Source organism: Vanellus vanellus (assembly GCF_965231255.1).
Source record: "Vanellus vanellus genome assembly, chromosome: 5".
Lineage (NCBI taxonomy): Eukaryota > Metazoa > Chordata > Aves > Charadriiformes > Charadriidae > Vanellus > Vanellus vanellus.
The window spans coordinates 12,756,271-12,778,505 of NC_138910.1; the positions used below are offsets into that span (position 1 = coordinate 12,756,271).

Consider the following 22,235-nt stretch of genomic DNA (forward strand, 5'->3'; position numbering starts at 1 on the left):
GCGAATCCCATACTTGTGGCAGTAGCAGCTGGAAAGAAAATGAAATCCTGATCTGTGCCAATGTTTTTCCCAAAAGGTTACATCAGTCACTGTTCTGCTGCCACATCAACTTCATGCACTGTCTGCTCAAGGAGCAGCAGGTTTTTTGCTGGCTGGAAGTGCTGTATAAGATAGAAATTGGTAAAAGCAAGAGACTATACGTCTGCTTTGCTTGCTTGGCACTTGCCTAGATTATGTGCAAACTACTATTGCACTAGCGTATTTCAGAGAGTGGATCTCCATTATACAACCTTGGTACTTATGTGCAAGAAGGTGCTTTTATTTTTAAACTCAGCAGTTGAGCAATCTGATGGCGGTGAGGGAAGGGAGCCCTGCTTAGCTTGGAATTGGGAGCTGGCAGACCTAATGGAAAACAAGGAGATGTATAAAGAGTTTTGAATAGCATATGGCTTTACACTCCATTAGTTTCCCCCTGCCAACAAAGGGGTTTTACTTTTTAAAAATACAGAATAGTTTTGTTAACTAGTCTAATTAGGATGTGATTTTAGTTTGGGATGGCCGTCTTTTCTGGCTTTTGAACCCCCACACTGAAATTTCCACAGTGTGGAGTGCTGTAGGAGGTGGAGTTCTTAAAGCAGCACCCAGGCAGGCAGCAGCAGTCTGTCCCTGCTCTGGAGCAGGTCTGGGCTGGGAGATGCTTGTGTGACAACTTTGTGTCAGATGACTTGGTAGCCTCTATACTGTCACATGCTAGCCAGCCGACACAGTCCCGGCATGGCAACTGCACCTGTATTGTTAGGGAATCACTGATGGCTCATTTCTGGTTTAGCTATTAAGCTAATATTTCTTTGCATATCAAAGTTGTTGTGGGAAACACCTTAGTATCCAAGCTGTTCTCAGGGCTATGATCATAGTCTGCCTGCATGGATTTCAAAGAAATGGAGCTCTCTTGCCATCAGTTTCCTTTTAAACTAGACTTTAGCGAAATTCAGTAGCTCTCCCTCCACTCAAATTGGGCTACTGATGAGGAGGACCTTTGGACTTTTCTTCCTGATATTCATCCTAAATTTTTCATTTTAATTTTATTCCCATATCTTTCTTACAACTTTTTGAACTTCACCTTCTCTCCTTTTAATATTTGTCGTGCCACTATTTTATATGGTTTGTTTTCATATTTATAATAAATTCAGAATTTTGTATCATTCATTTAAAATCAAAGACTCTAAGGTTTCAAATAATTTGATGTGTTCTTCCCTGGAAACCCTCCCATCTACCATTTGCTGGAAGTCAGGGGCAAGTCTCAGGCATTTCCTTTTCAAATATAGCAATGTACCTGTTCCACAATAAGATTCTCGGTGGAAAAAGATTATCTGAAAAACAGTAGCATGTTGTGAATGGCATTCAGCACTGGGAGCTAAGTGCCTTAAAGTTTTTACATACTTCAGATTATGAGTTTATTTTGACATATATCAGAAGATTATTGTATTGCAAATTAAGATTATTAAAGAAAAATTTCAGCAGTAAACTCCATTCATTTGGTGTGATTTAAGTCTGCCCAAGTCGCTAAGGTTTTCTCTTTTTTTCGAGGGGAGATTTGTTAAAATGCAGTTGAGTATTTGCCTGGGCAACTCCAAGGTAAATTCTTCTAACTGTTCCTCCATGACCAAAACCTTAGAATAAAATAATTTAAAATGTGTATTCTGTGACTCTATAGACAGGAATATTTTCTTCTGTGACCTCATCTAGAGAAGACTGAAAAGAGGAGAATCCAGAAAAGAATGACAGATTTAGCTCCTGAACTAGTTGTGACTGTGTGAAGAAAGCTGACTTCACCTTCTGTGTATACCTAGAACCTAATCTGCTTTGGTTCAATTCAGCTTCCTAACCTGGCAAAAATTGAACTGGATTTGGCTCAGGATATAAATGCAAAAATACGCATTCTATAAGTGCAATTGCAGTTCAATCTAGTGATGTTACTAGAGGTCTTGAGGTCCCATCACTGTATATTGCACAGCTGACACCACTCTAGAGGTCCCAGGTTAAAAACAGCATGCAGATCTATTAACAGCAGTTAATTTCCAAATAATATGCTAAAAAGTGGTACTTGAGAGAATGGTATGATTTCTGAAAATTTTTCACTTTAGGAATCTGAAAAGTATGGCACTTTTATAGTAAAAATAAGTCATCATTATCTGTGTTAAATAGTCAAAATGCAACTGGCATGTTTTTATTATTAGGATGGCTATAATTTGGGATTGCAGAGCGCTCCAGATACAAACATTTTGTATGCAGAAGTTTTCATAAGCATTTCCATACTGGTTAATGTCTTACTGAAGTAACAAAATACTAGATCCCCAACTTATCAGAGCTCTAACCATATTATTGGCTTTATGCTACAAATGTGTTCTAATCCAACATAACCGCTCAGTTTGTCAAGCATATGCTATTCTTACTATTTTCATCTTAATAGGAAACTGCAGTAGCATTTCTAATTATATACTTTATGAAATCTTATAGCCAAAGCAACAAATGTGTCCAGAACTCCAGATGTTTCAATTTCAGTTTAGTACACGTGGGATATAATCATATATCTGACAACCTGCAAACACTGCAAGGCCAGTTTTCGGTTGTGTTTTCTTTCTGTAACTGAAATGTGCTATTACATTTGGTAATAAGCATGAATGCTGCAAAATATTAAGCCATATAAAGACCATGGAGCATTTAATTTAGAACAGATTTCTAAAAGCAAAGCTGCTCTTCACCATTTGCTTCTTTCTGTATGGGTCATTCACTTGCCGCAGACAAAAAAAAGTATTTCCCATCTTTGTATGTAAGCAGATAAATCAGTCCAGTGATTACTCAGAATTTAAAAAAATAAAACAAACACCACGGCTTAAATTTTGCTTTATTAAATCTAGGTTAAAAATGTCCTACTTTAGTTCCACAAAGAGTTCAATCCAGGAGATTCTACCCTCGGAAGACCAATTATTTCACATCTTAAGTAAGCATACAAATGGAATTGACCTACAAGGAGTGTGACGATGGCTCAGCTAAAAATACCAGCACTGAAAGTGTTGTGGGTTATATCCTTGTCCTGTCATAGCTAAGGAGGAAATTCCCTCTGAGCTCACTTGTGTCAGTAATTTACCCTTTGAGCTTTGCATTTCAATTATTCATATCATTTGAATTCTTCCTTCTTCAGCCTTTCTTTGTCACTTGCAATCTCTCTTCTTCCCAAATTTTTGCCAATCTACTAGAAGTTTTGTCCTCTTTTCCTGGGACTCATCCCATTTTAGTTTTCTTTATTTCTAAATTATGTTATCTGCATTTGTGTAGTGATGGAGCGTAGGAGAGAAGGAGGCAGTGAGAAACGTGAGCTCAGAGCCTGGAGCAGTGTTATAAACACGTGTCAGCGGGGTGACAGTCATGTAATGCACGCTTCACTGCCAGCTGTGGCCGAATCCTAAAGGCAGGATGTAAATCCAGTTACATCCTTACTGCCTGGCATAACAGTATGAGGGTTTCACAGTCCTAACCTGGGAAAGAGATTCAGAATGGAAAAAATCTGTTGATTTATATGACGCATAAGAGGTGATTCTTCCTATGTGATCTGGGCATCTATGGAAAGTGCCATTACAAAACATAGACTGCATTCTGAAGTGACTATTTCAAGTTTGAACTATCTGTATTTGTGTAAAGGAAACATTTTGATTACTCCCAAAATGAAAATGCTACAGAAATCCTTTTTTATTCCATCTTTCATAGGGTTTCTGGAGGAGAACTCTTTGAACGAATCATTGATGAGGACTTTGAACTAACAGAGAGAGAGTGCATTAAATATATGAAGCAGATTTCAGAAGGAGTTCAGTACATCCATAAGCAGGGTATTGTCCACTTGGATTTGAAGCCAGAAAATATTATGTGTGTCAACAAGACCGGTACAAGTATCAAACTCATTGACTTTGGACTTGCAAGAAGATTAGGTAATGACTTTTCTGCCTATTTCAATATCACATGGGGAAAAGGGTATGACAAGCAGTAGTTCATACTTACTATTATATTCTTTCATGTACAAAGAGTAAACAGACACGTTTCCTATAAATAGTTATGGCTTTTGGAAAACATAGAAAAGGGAAAAAGAAGACACTCAAGAGTGAGAGTAGGGCACCTCATCTTCACGAGGAGTTTGCAGTGACATCAATACAATCTACCTATCTGACTCCATGGCGCGGGCATCCCTGGAGATCACAAGGTAAAATACACAGTAGTGGTAATGTTAAAAAATATTTACATTTGCTAAAGGAAACCACAAAACACTAACTCTCTAACTGTAAAAAATAGAATAAAACCATGATCTTCATGAATACTACAAATCCTTGAAATTTTTGTAACAGCAGGAGTTCAGGTGATATTCTAGAAGATTTTCAGATATGGATAATTGCATTCAATTTAGATTTTCCCATTAGCTTTATCATTTCTTATCCTAAACAATAGCATATTGTCATACATGTTAAACATGGGAGGAGTTCTGTAAAGAGCTGTGTTTTGGCCATGCTTAAAATGATTAATAAAATAGCACTACTTAAAAATAATGCAATGGGTTTGAGGGGGAGAGGAGGAAGTGCCATTTGAAAAGCTCCTCCTCTTCCTAAGCTGTTTTTAGCTGTTTCCTATCATTCAGTTTGGACTCAGATTTTCAACATGCTCTGCAATTTGAAAGCCAAAGGCCTCGCAGGGTTCTTGTCTTCATATTGCTCGGTGTTAATTCAGGTCTAAAAAGCAGCCTTCCAGTTGTGTTTGTTAGTGTTGAACAATACCAATATCACACACTGATCTTTTTTAATCTTGTATTTTCACAAGAGAAAAAAAATCATTCCAGGAACTAAAAGGAGCAAAATAACTTTATGAACCTGTTATACTGGGTGAGCTGAGATTTGTGGCTTTTCTGCCATTAAATTGATTGGGACATCTCATATAAATTGATACTCTATATAAAGTCGCTCACAGCTAGATTCTCAGTTGTAATCTTTTGCCTTCCCTCTTAAACAAAATTATGGTTAAAACTTATTAAAAAGTAGAACAATTATATTTGTAAGAGTAAAGTTTGGAATTACAGTCTTCTGATTTTTATTATCTGCCTACATGCTGCTCTTCCGACTTCTTTTACACTTTAGTAACAAGCTACTGCATACCCAAGAATGTAATTTCACTAAAACAAGCCAAAAATGGTATGTTGAATGGATAGGAGAAAAGAGAACTGCTTTTAAGGTTTTCAGATGATGTTCAACTCTAAAAGGGTGTTACATGAATCTTGGTCACATGGACAGTGTGAACTCAGAGATAAGGCATTTATTTCATTCATTCAAAAAAGGAGATCGCTGCCATTTTTGTTCCTTCACCAGTATGAAGCCAATAGTTTTCTGGGAGCATAAACTGGATTTTGTTCTTGTTGAGGAAACAGATGAACTGTCAACTAAATTCCAGTGCTGAAGGTTTTGTTAAAGGTGTGTGAAAGACTTCATCCCATGACATTCCAGCTGTCATCCTGAAAACTATAAGTTTACTGCTAAAGTGAGTGATTTCATCCACAAGAGATATAATGTAACCACAGAATGGCCTCTTGATAGAAATGTCTTCAACTACCTTTGTAACTTCAAACCACAGTTAAACCTACATTTAGCGAAAGGAAGATCCTATTTTCAGTAGCCTATTCATCAGCTTTTCCATTCTTGTGTTGATCTTGTGGCATCACTGTGTATTGCATGGCTGACATTAGCTTGTGAGCTGCTACAGGGATGTCATATGTGGTAAATCTCTAACCTATATATAACTTTTCTTGACGTAGAAGGATGAGAGCTATGGGCACCAACACTGATTTTGATTTTACAATACTGTACATTCCTTCGGCTTAATATGCTGCTAATTCTTGCAAAGTTACATTATAAGTATTTGCTGTTTCTTTCATCAGCCTGCCGTTCTGGATAACTCACTGTGTGTGGTGTTTCCCTAGGAAGAGAAAGTGCCCTCCTGTTCCATGCTCATAAAGCGAAAGCACTGTGTTAATCACGAAGACATTCGTAACATCTTGGTTGAGATATTTTCCAAAAGTAAAAGCAATTTTTACTGTTTCATTTACTTACAAAAATGGCTAAAAGCACTTTTCACTAAGTGCTCTCTTCTTGCCAGTTGTCTTATGTGGTGCACCGTGGGTGCATTCCTCCACTTTTGTTCCTTCAAGCCTTGTGATTTTGAAATTGGCTGTCAAATTCACTTTGGCTTTGATAGATGTTGGATTGGAGCCCTCATACTATGGACTTGACCCTGATTGAGCAGGAACTGCTCAACTAAGGCTCTGCTGAAGGGAACAGTGGCTGATCTTGCACTTCAACTTCTGAGATTTAGTTTTAACTTTTTGTAACTAGTGCAAACCAATGCCTCTAAATATTCAGTGTTTTGATCAGTTTTAAAGAAATTAGAATCAGCTCCTTCTGCAGTCATCTTCTGCAGCTAATTAGTTCTCTTACACTGTCAGGAAATACCAAAGCTGCAGCGGGATATTTTCCTGACCTTTTTTGGTGTGCTGAGGAATACATGTAGAAAATTGTTTAAGATAAACTTCTTGAGGAGAAAAGAGAATGGTTTTTGAGTACTGTAAAGATTTTTTTCTTAATCGGTTGATTATACACAGTGTCAGCACCAGCTTCCAGCTAGCTTGTCAGCTTTCTATCTGAACTAAGGGATATCCAAACACAGATCCTACTTGTGTACTAAGCTTGTAAACATCTGGCTAAAGATTTGATATATTATTGCATAGAAAAGGGCTTATTCTTTTCTTTTCTTTTTTCTTTTATACACAGAAAATGCTGTATCGGTTGTTTCACACTGTATACTTGCACTCAAGTGCCATGTTTTCAAAAAAACATTTCTCTGACCTATGGGCAGCACATTTCATACACCAGCCTTTTGCATACACAGTGGCTCGTGGTAGTTTACACAGTGCCCAGAAAAGCCTCCAAACTTGGATGTGAAAATCTGAGCCTGAGATTTGGATGATCATGATGAAGCTTTTAGAAAATAGGTTCTTTGTGACAGATTTCAGTAATTTTTCATCAGGACAGTTGGAAAAAAAATATAGCTGTTCACCTTACAAAGAAGGCAAATGGGAAGGAAGATGGGATCTTGGGCTTCCCGTCTGTGCTTGGAAAAGGAAGGGTGATCTCTCCCTCCTCGTTGCCACTGCGGAGAAGGCATTGCCCTTGGTTTAGGCTAAGTCAGTTTAGACTGGATATTAAGAAAAAGATCCTACTTTTGGGGGGTAAGAAAACTCTAGTTATGTGAGTGTAGGGATGTTGTGGAATAGCTTTGGAATGTGCTTTTTAAAGGCATCTGGCAAGAAGGTCTTGAGGTTGGTGAACCTGCAGGGGATCTAGATGCTTTCCTGGGGTTGCTCCCAGGCATTCTTCTGTCTGTTTCTGTCTCTAGAAATGGGTACTCTTTGCAGGGAGGGGTTTCTGAAAGCAGGGATAACATCTGAAAATGAGGTTTCTGCAATTAATTTATTATCGTCATACCTAAGCAGAGCAAAAAGGTTTTCACAGCATTTAAAATGGGACACCGGCATGACTGTGAGTGAAATACCGTGGTGGTGCTTAAAAGCTGCATCAAGTAAGCTGTTCAATCATTAGGCAAGTTATTAACCCCATAAATCCCTCCATTTTCATTTGGTAAATTGGGGATTTGCATACCTCAAAAGGGTGCTAACTTAGGTGTGTGATTGCATTTTATGAAATGGCTTAACAGCTTTCAGTGGAGGTAAGTGTAGGTGCGGAGTCAGTATTGGGATGAGCACTTATGTTGCAAAACTTGGGAAGTTCTGGTAAATAAAAATATTCTGTAAAGATTCAGTGTTGTGGACAAGTAGCTTCTCTTGTAGTCTCCTCAAAGCTTTGATCTGCTACAGTTTGAGGTTTTTTAAGCTTTTCTCTTGATTAAAGAGCTGCAAATCTCTGTACTTGTGGTAACCTTAACAGGAGCAGGATTGGAATCTGTTACATCTGTTTTTCTTCCCATTCATATCTGTTTTATTTAGATGGTAATCTCTTTGGGAGAGCTATCGTTCCTCACTGTGTCGTTCTACTGTGCCTAATCTGGATGCAGCTCTTGCACAAAAGATAAATGTAATGCAATGAATCTCGCTTAAGGCAAATACCGATTGCTCAGGCACATGTGCAGACTTGGACAAAAGTTTCTCAACCTAAATCCAAACCTGTTTCAAGTCAGAAACAATTTCTTTCCTGACATTTTTATAGTTTTATAATACAATTTTTTTACTGGGATTGGGTTTTTTTCCCAGTCCTTAATCTATTCCTTAGTTTCCTTCCTTCCTGACCTCACTTATTCTTTTCCTCTTCTTCCCATCCTATTTAGAATGAGCATCAATGAAAATAAGACCATTGAGATTTGCCTAATAATTTCTATCTAAATGACTTGCGTTGTGTTTCACACTATGACTACAAGTTGGACATATCACTGTGCCAGTTGCACACTGGCAGCATAAACTGGGAATACTAGGCTCTCTACAGGTTGTTACTCTACCTTCATCACTATATTTTTCCAGTAGAGCAATACTGGTGGGTCAGCACAAGAAAGATGAAGACCGAGTTCATGTATCCCATGACCTCATTCTTTCAGGTCATATTGCTGGCAGTAGCTTCCTTGTGTATCATTTTGAAAGCATCCACATTGTGTTTAAGCAGATCCAAATGTCGGACACCTGCGCTATAGATCAGCTGAACAGAAGTTTGGAGTGGCAGCTGATGACTAAGCATTGCTTGTAGGCAAGCCTGGTTTTGAGAGCAGCCTTAAACTGAGTGTTACTGACAAGGTAGTGATCTGACAGGTGCACGTTATCGGCTTCTTTTCTTGTTTCACCACCAACCTGTTCCACTTCAAATTTGAGAGACCCAATATTGCAACCCAATATTGATTTTATTTCCTGTTTAATCAATAAAAAATGTGTTGGATTGAAATAGTTATTTCTTATTAGTAGTAGTATTTTATCACTACTGTTTCTCTTTACAGTAGAACCCTTGAGCTTTGATAAATCTTAGATAATTTATGAAAACTTCAACTTCTTTCTAACACTGGAATCCTGAAGTCCTCTTGTGCAACTGCTGAAGTGATGGAAGCTGAAACGCTTTTGTATTTCAGGACACCCAAATCTGAATTAAACACTAAGAGTTCTCCTTTTTCTTAGACTTGGTCTTGTGGAAACTCCTTGCAACAGGAACCTTCTTACTGTGTGCCTCCTACAGTGCTGTGTGCTTGAGGATGCTTAATAAATAATTCTTTATTGCTATACATGTATCAGCTAAGAAAATAGCAGTTCAGCCATTTTTTTTCCCTGATAAAGATCTTTAACAAAATCACAAATACGAGGACAAAGCTGGTTTTCCTGTTACTTGGGGATAATTGTTTTTCAAAATCTGCATGCAGCAGTTAATGGCTTTCTCTTTCATTCTTCACAGAAAATGCAGGTTCTCTGAAAGTTCTCTTTGGGACACCTGAGTTTGTGGCTCCAGAAGTTATAAATTATGAACCTATTGGATATGAAACAGATATGTGGAGTATAGGAGTTATCTGCTACATTTTGTGAGTACCTTTGCTATTCTTAACACAAATCCTGACAGTTGATCAACTTAGGAAATTCCCATATGAAACTTTTGAATTTTTCTCCAATTTTCAGGCCTTTTCTATTCTAATTAGCCAGCTCCAGCATGTTTAATAAAAATTCTCTGTTCTCTGAAGGGCGTAATCGGTAAACTGCCGAACTAGCAGTTCCGGAAATACAGCCATTTAGTGCTGTATATCTTATATCATAAACCAGCAATGCTTCATCTCATTTAAAAAGACAATGTGACAGTATTTTATTATTAACTTTAAACTATTTTTCCTTCCCAGATGTTAAAGACAAATGTTTGGGCATGCACTAATAACTGAAATTTCCATTCTTTTATTCTCACGAGAGAGAAGTTTTGTGAAATTTTGGGGTCTTCTTATTCAGATTGTATCCTTTGTGGGACAGACTGAAATATCCCAGCATTACCGTATCTGTTCACAGTGAATTTTAATTTATTAGTAAGCACAAACCACTGGATAAATACATTTTATAATCAGCATGGATCAAGCTCATGGAAATATTTTGGAGGACAGTTGGCTGCAGCTCTTGGTTACACATTTCTATATTTGACTTGATCTTTATATGTGATTTGATAACACATGATTATGAACTTCAATGGGTTTAGAGAAACATATGGAAATAGGATCTCCATGCCTAGAACAGCAAATGATCTTCCTCCAGCTGTGACTTTACACATTTGATGCCATATAAACAAATGAAAAGAGAAGCTGTTTGGAGCATGTTTTTTTCTCCCTCGCTCCAGTTTCAGTAGTAAGTAAACGGCAGATCTGCTTTGCACTCTTTCTTTTAAAAGACTTCTCTCAATACCTTACTTTCTTTTTTCAGAGTCCTCTCCTCCCCGGCTACTCTCTTCTTAGACACCTGGTAATGCACAGTTGTTAGTCTCATCTTTACTCAGTCTTTCTGTAATTCTGTTTTGCCTTGTCGGCCTATACATGTTCTCATATTCTTCTCACTTCCAAACTAAGCAACATCATCTTCTTTCTCGTCCTGTGCAAAAGCTCCTACATCAACTCTTTTACTCCCAGCAAAGACTCTGAATATTTCTGTTATCTTCTGTTTCTTATGTGAAGCATGCTACCCTCTTCAAGGTCACTTTGCTCTGTCAGTTTATTTAAAGGACCTTTATTTTCCATTCATTTCCAGCGTTTCTTTCTAGATCTTGAAAGCTCGTTTGGATCATTCTGTAGTTCAAATAATGTAGACCACACACGCAGTACTCAGATGACAAATTCATTTATTTCTTTAGCTTTTGAGGCCTCCTGAGTTACAGAGCACTGGAAGAGCGGTATGGAGATGCCAGGCTGCCTGCACAGCAATGGAAAACCCAACAGTTACATCAATGCTGCATTGCCCCCTAGAGGCCTCTCACACGTTAAGAAACAAAACATTAACCACAGTGGGACACGCACGTTTGGGGAGTTTAACGTCTTTTGCTGTCATTTGTTATCAAAGTATATGTGAGTTTTTGTGTGTTTGCAGTATAAGCAGTGACATGTCACACAACCGAGGCAAAAATCAGTGACAGCAGTTGTGTGTGCCGCTAAGGCATGCAGCCAGGGCTGCTGCTCCGAGATGGTACATTCTGGAGAACACTGTCATTGTCTAAGTAGACGAGGCAAAGGGAGCAGGTGAAACACATGGAGAAAAGGTGAAATGTCTTGCCAAAGACCAGCCTGCCGGCAGTGGCAGAGCTGCTTCTTCCCAGTTTCCCTGTGTCACCAGAAGCAAGATATTTGGATGCTGTAATGTTCAGCTGATGGGATTGGGGTGGTGTTACACTTGATTTAGATGACCTGATATGCCTTATGAAATATATTATGAAATTACTTGTTTGCTAAGATGTCTTTAAGCTCATTTAACTTCTTGTGAGGGGAAAATTACATCACCCAAACGCAGTGAAAATCTTTTTTGATGCATAGCTATAGCCACAGTAACGATTAACAGTCATAATCAGCTTTTGTCTTTTTTGCAACAAGAATAAAGTAAGAAGTTAGGGAAGACCTGTGAGTCATCGCTTGGACTTTCCCTCTCCACCCCAGTGACAGGCTCCCAATCTGTCTTCACTTCCTCAAAGCCCAGCTATTTTTGCAGACTCACAACTATGAGCCACTATCCAAAATGGACCATCACATCATCATTACAGAATGCAAATAAAAGTCATTGAGAACTGTATCTCTCTTTAGTTGTAGCTCTGCTTTCCTGTTTTGATTATAAGCTCAGAACTGCCAAATCTCATGCACAAAGTGTAACGCTCACTCATTTGGTGTGTGTCTCACATTCCATCACTGAGCTTGTAACTTAGCATTTGCACCCCCTCTCCCCCGGGCACGGTGAGCGGGGCCATGAAAGAAGAGGTGCACTGCAGCAGCACTGGACTTAAGGACAGGTCTGCTACAGGCAGCGGATGGCCCAAAGCTGCTGTGTCCATCATATCTCCCAAGTGAAGCAGCAGGGAGCATGCTGTTGCATGACTTGACATAACACCTCTTGCAGGGTGGGATTCTAGAGTGCTGAGAGACCTGTAGCCTGCCTAGAAAGACTGTGTTTCCATTATGTCCTGTACAACAATGAACAGAAACCAGCTTTAGCAAAGAGCTGCTAAAGAGATCTTGGTGGGTGAAGAGTCTTTCCTGCAGAAGAATAACTGGGTGGGATGTAATCTCATGTAGGAAACAATGTGTCAGCTCTCCTCCAAAACCTTGCAGCAAAACCTCTCTCCTAGCCTTCTGCTATGCAGGCCTAAGTACAGATACCACGCTCTCCGTTGGGATGCTGCCTCTGTCTTCCTTATGGCATGACTGACCTAATTCCATCCTACAGCTCATGGGTTCCCTTTCCACATTTCTAAGCTACACATTAAATCCTTTTAATCTTTCTGGATAACTTATTCAGTCCTGTCTTCTTCATCAGTCTTTGTTCTTCCTTAAATTTCCCTGCTTGTATTCTCCACCTCATGTTTTTTATCTTCCACTTTTATCTTGTTCTCTGTCCTGCTCTGCATCACAGTACTGTCCCACATACTTAAGTTGATCTATTGCCTTTGAAGTAACAAGCCACAAATATTATAGCTAGTGTATATCATTTCCATTTATGTCTATTTCAGTGTTTCTTTTTGCATTTACAATAACCTTTATCCAATGAAAGTTAAACCTCCTGCATTCTTTCCAGCTCTTTCTGACACATTTGTTCTGCTGGGCATTGCTGAATTGGTTTGTTGTTTTTCCTATTTCTAGTTATTTTCTGATGATTCATTTGGAGAGTCAATGCTTCCAATATTCAGTAATCTGAAACAATTTCTAAATTCTATTTTTGTTTCAAACCAAATTTTGATCTGAGATTTCAGCGCTGCGTGTACATACATTGAAAGTAGATAGCCCTTTTCCTTCTGTCCCCATAGAATCTGGCTAGTTTCAGTGAGGAACTGCCTGTGGCTGATTCAAACCTCTGCTTGCTCTCCATTAGTACTTCTTGCGTTACCAGTGCCAGGCAGCATATATCTTTTCAAAGTGGTTGATCTCTATCAATTTATAATTTTTTAATATGCTATATCTTTGGCTGGTTTTTAATATCACATTTGATCTTGCTGTATACTCTTTTCTTTCAGCACCTTCCTAATAACACGCCAGTGCCTTCCTAATAACACACACCCTGATTCTTCAACTATTCTCTTTCCTTTTTATCTATTGTGCTATTCATCACTCCTGTTATTCCTCCCTTGTTTGGCAGTTTGGGTTGGTTGAAAGATTTTTCAGCATCATTCATCTTTTGGGTTTGCTGACTTGGGACTTTGATAAGGTTAGACACTCATGCTGCTGGCTTACCCTTGGCTCCACGTCCTATTAAAAATTTAAACCTCATTAATATAAAGATGAGAGAACACTCCTTGTTCTTTCAATAAAGCAAGTTAGGAGGGCTTTAATGTCATGACTGTACTGCTCAAAAGAAAATTAATTATTTGTTCAGTGGCACTGGAAAATTGCGATTCCTCATTAATCCACTGGGCACATAAAACAAGGATGAGAACAGAGTAACACCCTTGCTTCAGCATGGAGCCCTCTTGCTTTAGGTGGGTTCAGTGATTTGTTTCTTCTGTGAGACAACCAGTGTGGGAGTCAGTCAGCCTTCAGCTAAGGAAAGGTGGTTTTGTCCGGTGGATGCATGTGCCCCCCCAAGTAGACTGAGATTACTTATTTGCTTTATTTCACTTGTAAAAGAACTAAATTACTACATCATCTCCAGGGTGCACGCATTATCATGTGCTTATTTGACACGACCTGCCCAGGTTTATCTGAAACAGAGAGTACTCTTCGTACTGAAATCTGTTACTTTTTTTCACTGCCAATGCAATGCGCTGTAAGGAGGAGCTCAGTGTTGTCCACCCAAATCAGCCATTGCTGCAAACGCTGATTGCAGAGAAATGCTCAGTGTCTGACTTCTTGAGACATGCAGCAAACTCATCTTTCCTGGGTTGGTGGCAGTTTTAATGCAAAGATTTCCAAGTGAAACGCTATCGTGTTTGTTACATGGGCAGTGAGACTGGCAACCACACTGGACTCTTTTGAGCTTAATATTTCTAAATCTGCACTCGGAGCTTTGTTAGAACAGACCAATAAATGCTAAGGAACTTCTAGAGGATAAAATATCTTTCTTCTTTATTTAGAAGTGGAAACTGTGAAAGATTTTCTAAACAAATGGTTCTTAACATGCCAGGAAGATGCCTGGTTAAGTAGCTGGAAAAATGTTTTCAGTAAACAACTTGCTGCTTGTCTAATATAACTTTGCAGTGTAAGCTCAGTATTAATTTTCTGGAGCGGTAGCTCATCTTTATCACTTCACTTCAGCATTCCAAAAAGAAATTGTTTCCGTAATCTGTCAAAAGGGTTGCTGGGCCATTATTACTTTAAATGGCTATTAAGAAATGAACAACCAAGACTTAGGTCAGTGAAATCTGTGCTAAAGATAAGAATTTCAGGTTATAATCTACATTTGTTTCTGGATTTTGTTTTCTGACTATAGACAGGGATCTAGTTCTCCTTACAAGTATTTCCTTGACAAGGCAACTGATTCACAGTATAAGACTGGGGTAGAAAGAGAAAATTATTTTACCCTTATAAATTTGCAACAGCACATTCAGAAATACGAAAATAGGTTCATTGAAATATTTGAATGGGAACTGTTACACTGGTGTTGGGAAATGACAAAGTGAGTGGAGGCTTAACTGACACCCATCTGGTAATTCACCAAATGCATGGAATGGGTCAATCCTACCACAAGATTTAAGGTTTTATCTGATAATTCTATCATGCAATTCTTGAAAAATAAATAAATAATAAAGCCAACCAAAACAACCAAAGGGACTTTTTTCCTCTCTAATCTCCTCCTATTTATCCTCATCCCTCAAAAGCTGGGTGCGACATGCAGTATCCCTTTGCCCAGAAAGCCAGATGTCTTTATAAGCACTGACTCTTACGGCAGTGGGCGGCAGTGGTGTTTCCACATGAAGCAGTGTCTCCGTATCTGCAGCAGTCTTTTTAGCATGGAAAGGATCTCTCAATACTGCAACTTTAAGCTCTGGAAATAGGCCAAAATATTATCTAATGTCGCACAAGAGCTGCACAATACTATTTGTGGTAATACTATGCAGAGGTCACCTTTGCCATACTTCGATCAAGTATTGAAGGGAAATAGGATAGTTATTGCTCTGACTGCCCAAGGGTGTCCTCTGGAAGCTTCCCTGGATGAAGAGATGTGCATCTCCTATATTGACAGTGGACTGAAGAAATACTTCACAGACCCTTCATTTGTATAAAATGTGGGCCTTTTTAGCAGCCACTGAATTGGCTGATAGATTATTGTACTTACTGCATAGTCAAAAAAGAGACAATTTAGGAATCAGGAACCCAAAGCTTAGAACTGCAGTTTGGATGAAATTTTTTCACTTTCTGAAACATTATAGGGAACAATGACATTGTCATAAATAGGAAAAGGCTTAAATATTGGAGTGGTGATAGATTTAAGGCCCTGCAGGAATGCTTTAGGGATTCCAGGGCAGAGATTTTGCTTCAACAATTTACCTGGCCGTGACGGCTGATGGGGACGAGGGCAGAATAGAGTCTCTCATAGCGCAGCAGCTGCACCAGCTCTTCAGTGCTCTCAGGCACAAGCCTCGTCTCTTCCAGTAAAGTAAGTGTCAAAGACAGAGAATAGTCACGGTAAAGTTGTTTTATGTGGGCATTTTGTGGTATGTTAATCTTTCAGCTTTCTGCAACTCATGCCTATTATATGTTCACAAATGGGTTTATGCGACCTTACACATTTATAAAGTCATGCTTCGCCGTTGCATTTGAATGCAGGCCATATAATGGAAAGCAAGGCAGCAAATACTTTCTGTTCTGATTTACCTCTTTCTGCCTGAGAAGAAAGAAACCTTTTATCTTCATCTCATGTATTATTACTAGCCATTTTCTGAAGTATACATGTAAGATTCTAGGCTCTGCTGTACTGCACACAACTTCCAGAAATGGTAAAAGATTTAGTATCTGCTTTGTCTGAGGCTTCAAAGCCTGTGTGTTTCTGCTTTGCTTATAGAAGTAAAATCCTTAGGAACAAATTCCAAATCAGATTTTAAATGTAATTAGTAACAAAAGAGTTGCAAAATAACTTTGGAAGAGGAGATTATACTAAAATTATTAGTCCAGTACCTCACTTTATTTGATCCCAATCTTTTTGACCAGTCTGTTCTGTGATATTCAGTAGCACCACAGTATTTTTATATACAGCATTTTCAGAACCCTAATAAGTTCCACGTATTTTTCTATATTTAAAAAAAAAAAAAGATTATTACTGTTGAAATGTAGCTGGTTGTTGTAACTGTTTAACATGATTGTACAGAGAAAGCAAATAAAGTCTGCAAAATTTCATGAAGAATAGTTTATTATGTAAATTGCATGCCAGGAAGAAGATCTGGAAAACTGAGTAACTTGTAGTTCTAAGGAATAAGCAGCCTTTCACCTGAAAATTTTTACTGAAAGGGTGATATATACAGGAATCAAAAGTATCGGGATGCACAAAGGTACAGTATAATAAAGGACAACACTCGACTGGAGAAAGATACTCTGCAAAAATGACACCATGATGTTCTGTAATTGCTTTTCACTGGCAATTTATCAGTTATATGGAGTAAAAAGCCTTGGAAGCTCAACTTAGGTTATAAAAGAGTATTATTTCCATTTCATGCGTCATCATGACTGATTGAGAACATAAAGACCAAATTACTTTTGGATGCATCTGCATAACTCCACAGCCTGCAGTGATGTTTTATCAGACTATATAATTCAGGGTGGTTTTGTTTGCAAAATAGTCCTGTGGATTTCATGATTTCTTGATGCATCTTTCTTCTTGGGCTCTCTCTGCAGGAATAAATGGAATAAAATGTACAAAAAAACCTTGGTTTGACAGTAAAGGCAGCAAAGTCACCAGGAAAAAAAAAAAAAGCTATTTGACTGAATTTGGTGTGAAGATCGCAGTATTATTAATGCAGAACTAGACAAGTCATTTAACGAGCTAGTATGCTCCCCTTTCACCTAATTCTAGTTCTCCCTTCAGAAATGTCTTGGGAAAAGAGGAAAGAAACAGCAAAAAATTCCCTTTCAGTCTTGCAGCTTCCTTCCCACAAGACTATCTGTAGTTAGCTTTGACTCCTTTTTTTTTTTTTTAAAGGGAGCTTGTACTGATAAAGATCTGCATAGGAGATGTCACATACGATTTTAATTCGCTCCTCTGATAATTTGCAAATTGACACTGTTTGTTTTGTGTCTGTCTGTCTATTCTCTCCCCAGGGTCAGTGGACTTTCTCCTTTCATGGGAGACAACGACAATGAAACCCTAGCCAATGTTACCTCAGCAACGTGGGACTTTGATGATGAGGCTTTTGATGAAATCTCTGATGATGCCAAGGACTTTATCAGCAATCTACTAAAGAAAGATATGAAGTAAAGTTGTTGGACTTGATACACTTTCTATGTTTGCATTGAGCTGAACTTGTAATTCTGGTTTCCCCACTGTGAATCTCCCCGTCGACGCAGACACCTCTGGCGATACTTTATAAGGAGCTCTGTGTGCCTGTGTCTGTCTCTGCGTGCAGCTCTCGTTTATTTTACACGCAGGGCGAAGGGTCTGAACGAAGCACTTTCTTTTAATCGCCTGCTCATTCTGCTTTTCCCTTCCCTCGGGCGAGATGCACCCTGAGGTTTTGTGTGGCTACTCTTATCTTCACTGTTGTGTGACACAGATTCCCGCATGGCACGTTTTGTCTTGATCTGAACGGGTTGCAATTTTGCGAGATTTATTTCCATGTGTTGCTTTTATGTGCAGTACCTCTGTGTAGGCAGCTTTCCTATAAATCTAATAATTGGGCAAGAAAAAAACAAATCCGAGTTGGAAGCCCTGTTTACAGCAGACTCTGAACAAACCGAGGAAAGAAAATGTACTTCTTCCAATGAGTTTGCAGTCAGATGTATGGGGAACAGAGGGTTATTTATCTCTGTACCATGAACAAAGTGAAGAATGGGTGTGGCTTGATTAGAGATTTGGACTTTTCTGTTTTGGTAAATGTTCAGCGCTGCAGGGAAGTAGGATATTAAGTGATGGGAAAGGGGAAATCTCTGTAAGTGAAGGAAAGGAAAGGAGATCTGGGACAGGGTTCTGCCAGCATGAGGTAGCTGACTCACTGCCATTGTGGCTCTGCTGTATGTGTTCCATGCCTAAAACATATGGCTTTTTGTGCTTTGTTTTGTAATGTTTCATTAACACTTAAAAATGCACAGTTTTCTCTCTCAAAAAAAAACCCTACAGAAATTGTGAAAGTAAGTTTAAGAAGTAAGCACGGCTGGGAAAGCAGTGCCATGTGATCTATGTTGGAAACAGAAAAATCAGCTCTCAGAAAAGAGAGCACAAAATAATGTTAAAGCGGGTAGGTAGGTTCAACTATTGTTAATGGCAACGCTGATTAATCTTTTTATATAAAAACAGGAGTCGCTTAAATTGTACTCAATGTCTTCAGCATCCTTGGCTGCAAAAAGACACCAAAACCATGGAAGCCAAAAAACTTTCCAAAGATAGGATGAAGAAATACATGGCCAGAAGAAAATGGCAGGTAATGAAGAGGACATAGAATTGGGCTAGTTATCCTAATAAGTCTCTTTATTTCTAATGTTTATGATTCTGAGAAACAGGTCATGCCAGGTGATTTCTGCTGCTGGTGAAAACTCCAGTGTGGCCAGAGTATGAATGTAGTAAAACAGGTTTGGTTTCTATGGGCGAGCAGTAGGAGGGTGCACTGCTGCATATATATACATATATATATATAAAACACATGATGATTCCATTTCAGGCTACTGAAAGGCGTATGAGCTCAAGTATAGTTTATCCTATTCTTTGGGGGGCCTGCCCTCTCCATGCCTCTGAGGGCTGGGGGATTATGTTTTCCTTCACAAACCTGAACAGCTAGGGAAAAGCTCATCCGCCTGGCCTCTCTAAAGATACCTCATTTTGTGGTAGTTTCATTTTCCTGAGCCAGTAGTTCTGTCCTGTTGGAGCACCGAGCTTCTCATGGATTTGGTCAGATTGATTTAATAATTTTCTTTGATGTATTTGGTCTCCATATCTTCTTTTTTCTTAATGCTGGAACTGTTGTAGCAGGTCCATCTGTGCCGTTCTGATAGCTAGGGGAGTTGATATATCAAATCCTGGATCCCGCCTTTTGAGTAGCCTACAAAATATTCATTTATGCAAATCTACCTTATATTTCCTCTTACGTTCTACTGTATGTGTTTCTTAGGAGCTCATGCAAGCTGTACAAAAATATAAGTGTCCGTACTAGAGGCAACGTAGTTTGAGCGTATTTTAGTATCCTGGCGGTTGATTCTTGAGCCTGTCAGAGGTCTGCTTCCATCATGCAGATGGTACTTTTTCATTCATTTCATATTAGCTGGTTATTCGTCCTTGATGAAACTCAGTCCAGCCCATATGGCTATGAGGGAGCAGTCCGCCACCAGACTTAAGTTCCAGTTGAACAGGACAGCTTTTTCGCTGGCCCTCCTCTTGCACAGTGCTTTTTATCCGCAGCTAACAGAGACATTCATTTAGGTATGAGTTCATCAGGGGAAGTTTATATCTGCAACTAAATTTGGTAATTCAGACCAGCCTGCTCTGTCTCTCCTAAAACAACAGAGCTATATATAAGCAGTTTGTCCAACAATTCCAGCGAGGTTTGCAGGGATCCCAGATAATTTGTCCGAAGCACGATTGTTACAGAAAATCACATGCCTTTTGGATTGGATTGATCAGAAGCCTTTTATGTTATGTCTTAGAAAACGGGCCATGCTGTCCGAGCAATAGGAAGGCTGTCATCCATGGCAATGATTTCTGGTATGAGTGGGAGGAAGGCCTCTGGGAGCTCGCCTACCAGCCCTATAAATGCAGACAAAGTAGAGAACGAAGGTAAGGAATTTTGCTGCACCATATTTCTACCTCTCTGAATCCTACTAAAACTTCTAGCAAAATTCTAGAGACCAATAATTACGTTGGTTATTCTTGCTCTCTCTCTCTCGCTCTCTCTCTGTTTTGGGGGTTTTGTGGGGTCTTTTAAAAGAAATCTATCAAAAATTCATTGTTCTCATATTGTTCTGCTGCTCAAAATGCCCCAGTATAAGTACGGGCAGTAAACTCTTCTCTTTTTAAAGCCAAAGTATTAAGGCAGATTTGTCAGCTGCACTTTCTATCGGTTTGGGAATGCATGTTTATACAAAGATTACAGTGATGTATTGCCTTCTCATGCAAGCGAGCAAGCAATAAAGTATTAACACTTGCTGTAACCAAGACATTGACCGTGCTCCTCAGATGAGGGCATTTAAGAAGAAAAATAATGTGTTGACATTATTCCTCTATGTCCCCATTTGAAATATGGATTTGTGGTGTGTAACAATCAGAGGTGCAGATGTTTGACACTTCTGAAAATCAAGCAACTCATTTTGACACATCCAGATAGACCGCGGGCCTGATACAAGCTGAACTGGTTTGCCCCTCTGACTAGCAAAAGTCCAGGTTCGGTTAGAAACAAATTCAAGGAAAAAATCAAGATGATTTGTAGCGTGGAGGCCTGCATGTTGATTTCATTCTATTTATGGTCTGAATCTTTGTCCAGCTGCAAAAGATTGGCACAAAACTGAGAAGCTAATGTCCTCTGTCCCATTAGCCTTACAGAATTAAGTGAAATAAGAGATGCTTTCACTACCATCTGGTAATTAAAAATTAAATTGCATCTTTTGAGAACATGCCCTGTAAGATAATTAACTATCTTTTCGCTCTCCTCCAGATGCTTTCCTTGAAGAAGTGGCTGAAGAAAAGCCCCATGTAAAGCCATATTTTACTAAAACAATCCTTGACATGGAGGTTGTGGAAGGAAGTGCTGCTAGATTTGACTGCAAAATTGAAGGTACTTTGAATTAGAATATCTCCTTCTTTCTTTCCTACCTTGCCAGCTTTCTGCATTGTGCAGTTGTTTAACTTTTTCTGTTGGTTTTTTTTTTTTTTTCTGTATTATTGTTGAGTTGGTGCCATTTTGCTTTACCAATATCTGCCTAACACAGCATGAATGTGTTGCAATAAGAGAAATTATTTGGAGCTGCATGGGCTTGTTCTGTGCTTGCCATAGAACAGAAGTCTCCAAGAGTCTATGTATGAATCACTAATTCAGAATAGCAAGTGGGAATGCTAAGATATTTTTTGAGGGTAGAAACAGTAAAAACAAGATGCAACGTAGTACCACAAATTGCAAGAGTACGTTCTTAGCGACTGCTAACCAGAAACCAAGAATAAGTAGGAAGTCGCTTGTGTGAAATGACAGACAAGTTTCGGGTGACCTCAAGATAACTTTAAGCCATACATGCATTTTATGAAAGGCAAAGAAGCCCCTAATAGTGTATTTGCATGGGAAGTAACGATAATATCATTGTGCTGGTTACTAAAGTCACATCTAGAAAATACTGTATTGTTGTTTGGGTTTTTTAACTTACAAGTTCAAGAAAGAAAACTCAGACTGGAATATGCAGATAGAAAGAATAAGTTCATGAGAAAGCATTTAAGGAGCTGGGCTTGGTCAGCCTAACAGTCTGAAGGCCAAGACCGCTAGCCCTTCTATTGCAATGAGATCAAACCTTCTGTATCACAGCTGTTGATGAAAGGTAGAAATTAGGAAGAGCTGTTAAAACAGATAAAACAGATAGAGTCGGTACCATACTGCATGTGTTTAAGTTAGACAATTTCTAATCTTAAAATGAGGTTCAGAAACTGCCTCACTGACCTTCTGCTTGTTTGTTTCTGTGCTCCTAATCTCTTTCCCTGCCTGTGTTTCCTACCTCACAGCGGGGATGTGAGGATGGATTATTGTTGCTGATGGATGCTCAGCGTGAGGGGTATGTGTATAAGTACTGCATGGAATAAAATAGATGGATGTACCATGGCTGATGTTCCA

The 22,235-nt window shown here is 38.9% G+C and overlaps 1 protein-coding gene across 2 annotated transcripts in view; it reads left to right on the plus strand.

Moving 5' to 3' along the window:
* MYLK (myosin light chain kinase) overlaps positions 1-22,235 on the plus strand; it is a gene marked incomplete at its 5' end in the record, with an annotated part of 160,661 nt that overhangs the window by 135,442 nt on the left and 2,984 nt on the right. For both annotated transcript variants that reach the window (XM_082483392.1, XM_082483393.1), the window contains 6 exons: positions 3,766-3,983; positions 9,528-9,651; positions 17,542-17,694; positions 18,734-18,857; positions 20,074-20,203; positions 21,078-21,197. In XM_082483392.1, coding sequence (XP_082339518.1) covers positions 3,766-3,983; positions 9,528-9,651; positions 17,542-17,694; positions 18,734-18,857; positions 20,074-20,203; positions 21,078-21,197 — 869 coding nt within the window. The remainder of the gene's footprint in view (positions 1-3,765; positions 3,984-9,527; positions 9,652-17,541; positions 17,695-18,733; positions 18,858-20,073; positions 20,204-21,077; positions 21,198-22,235) is intronic.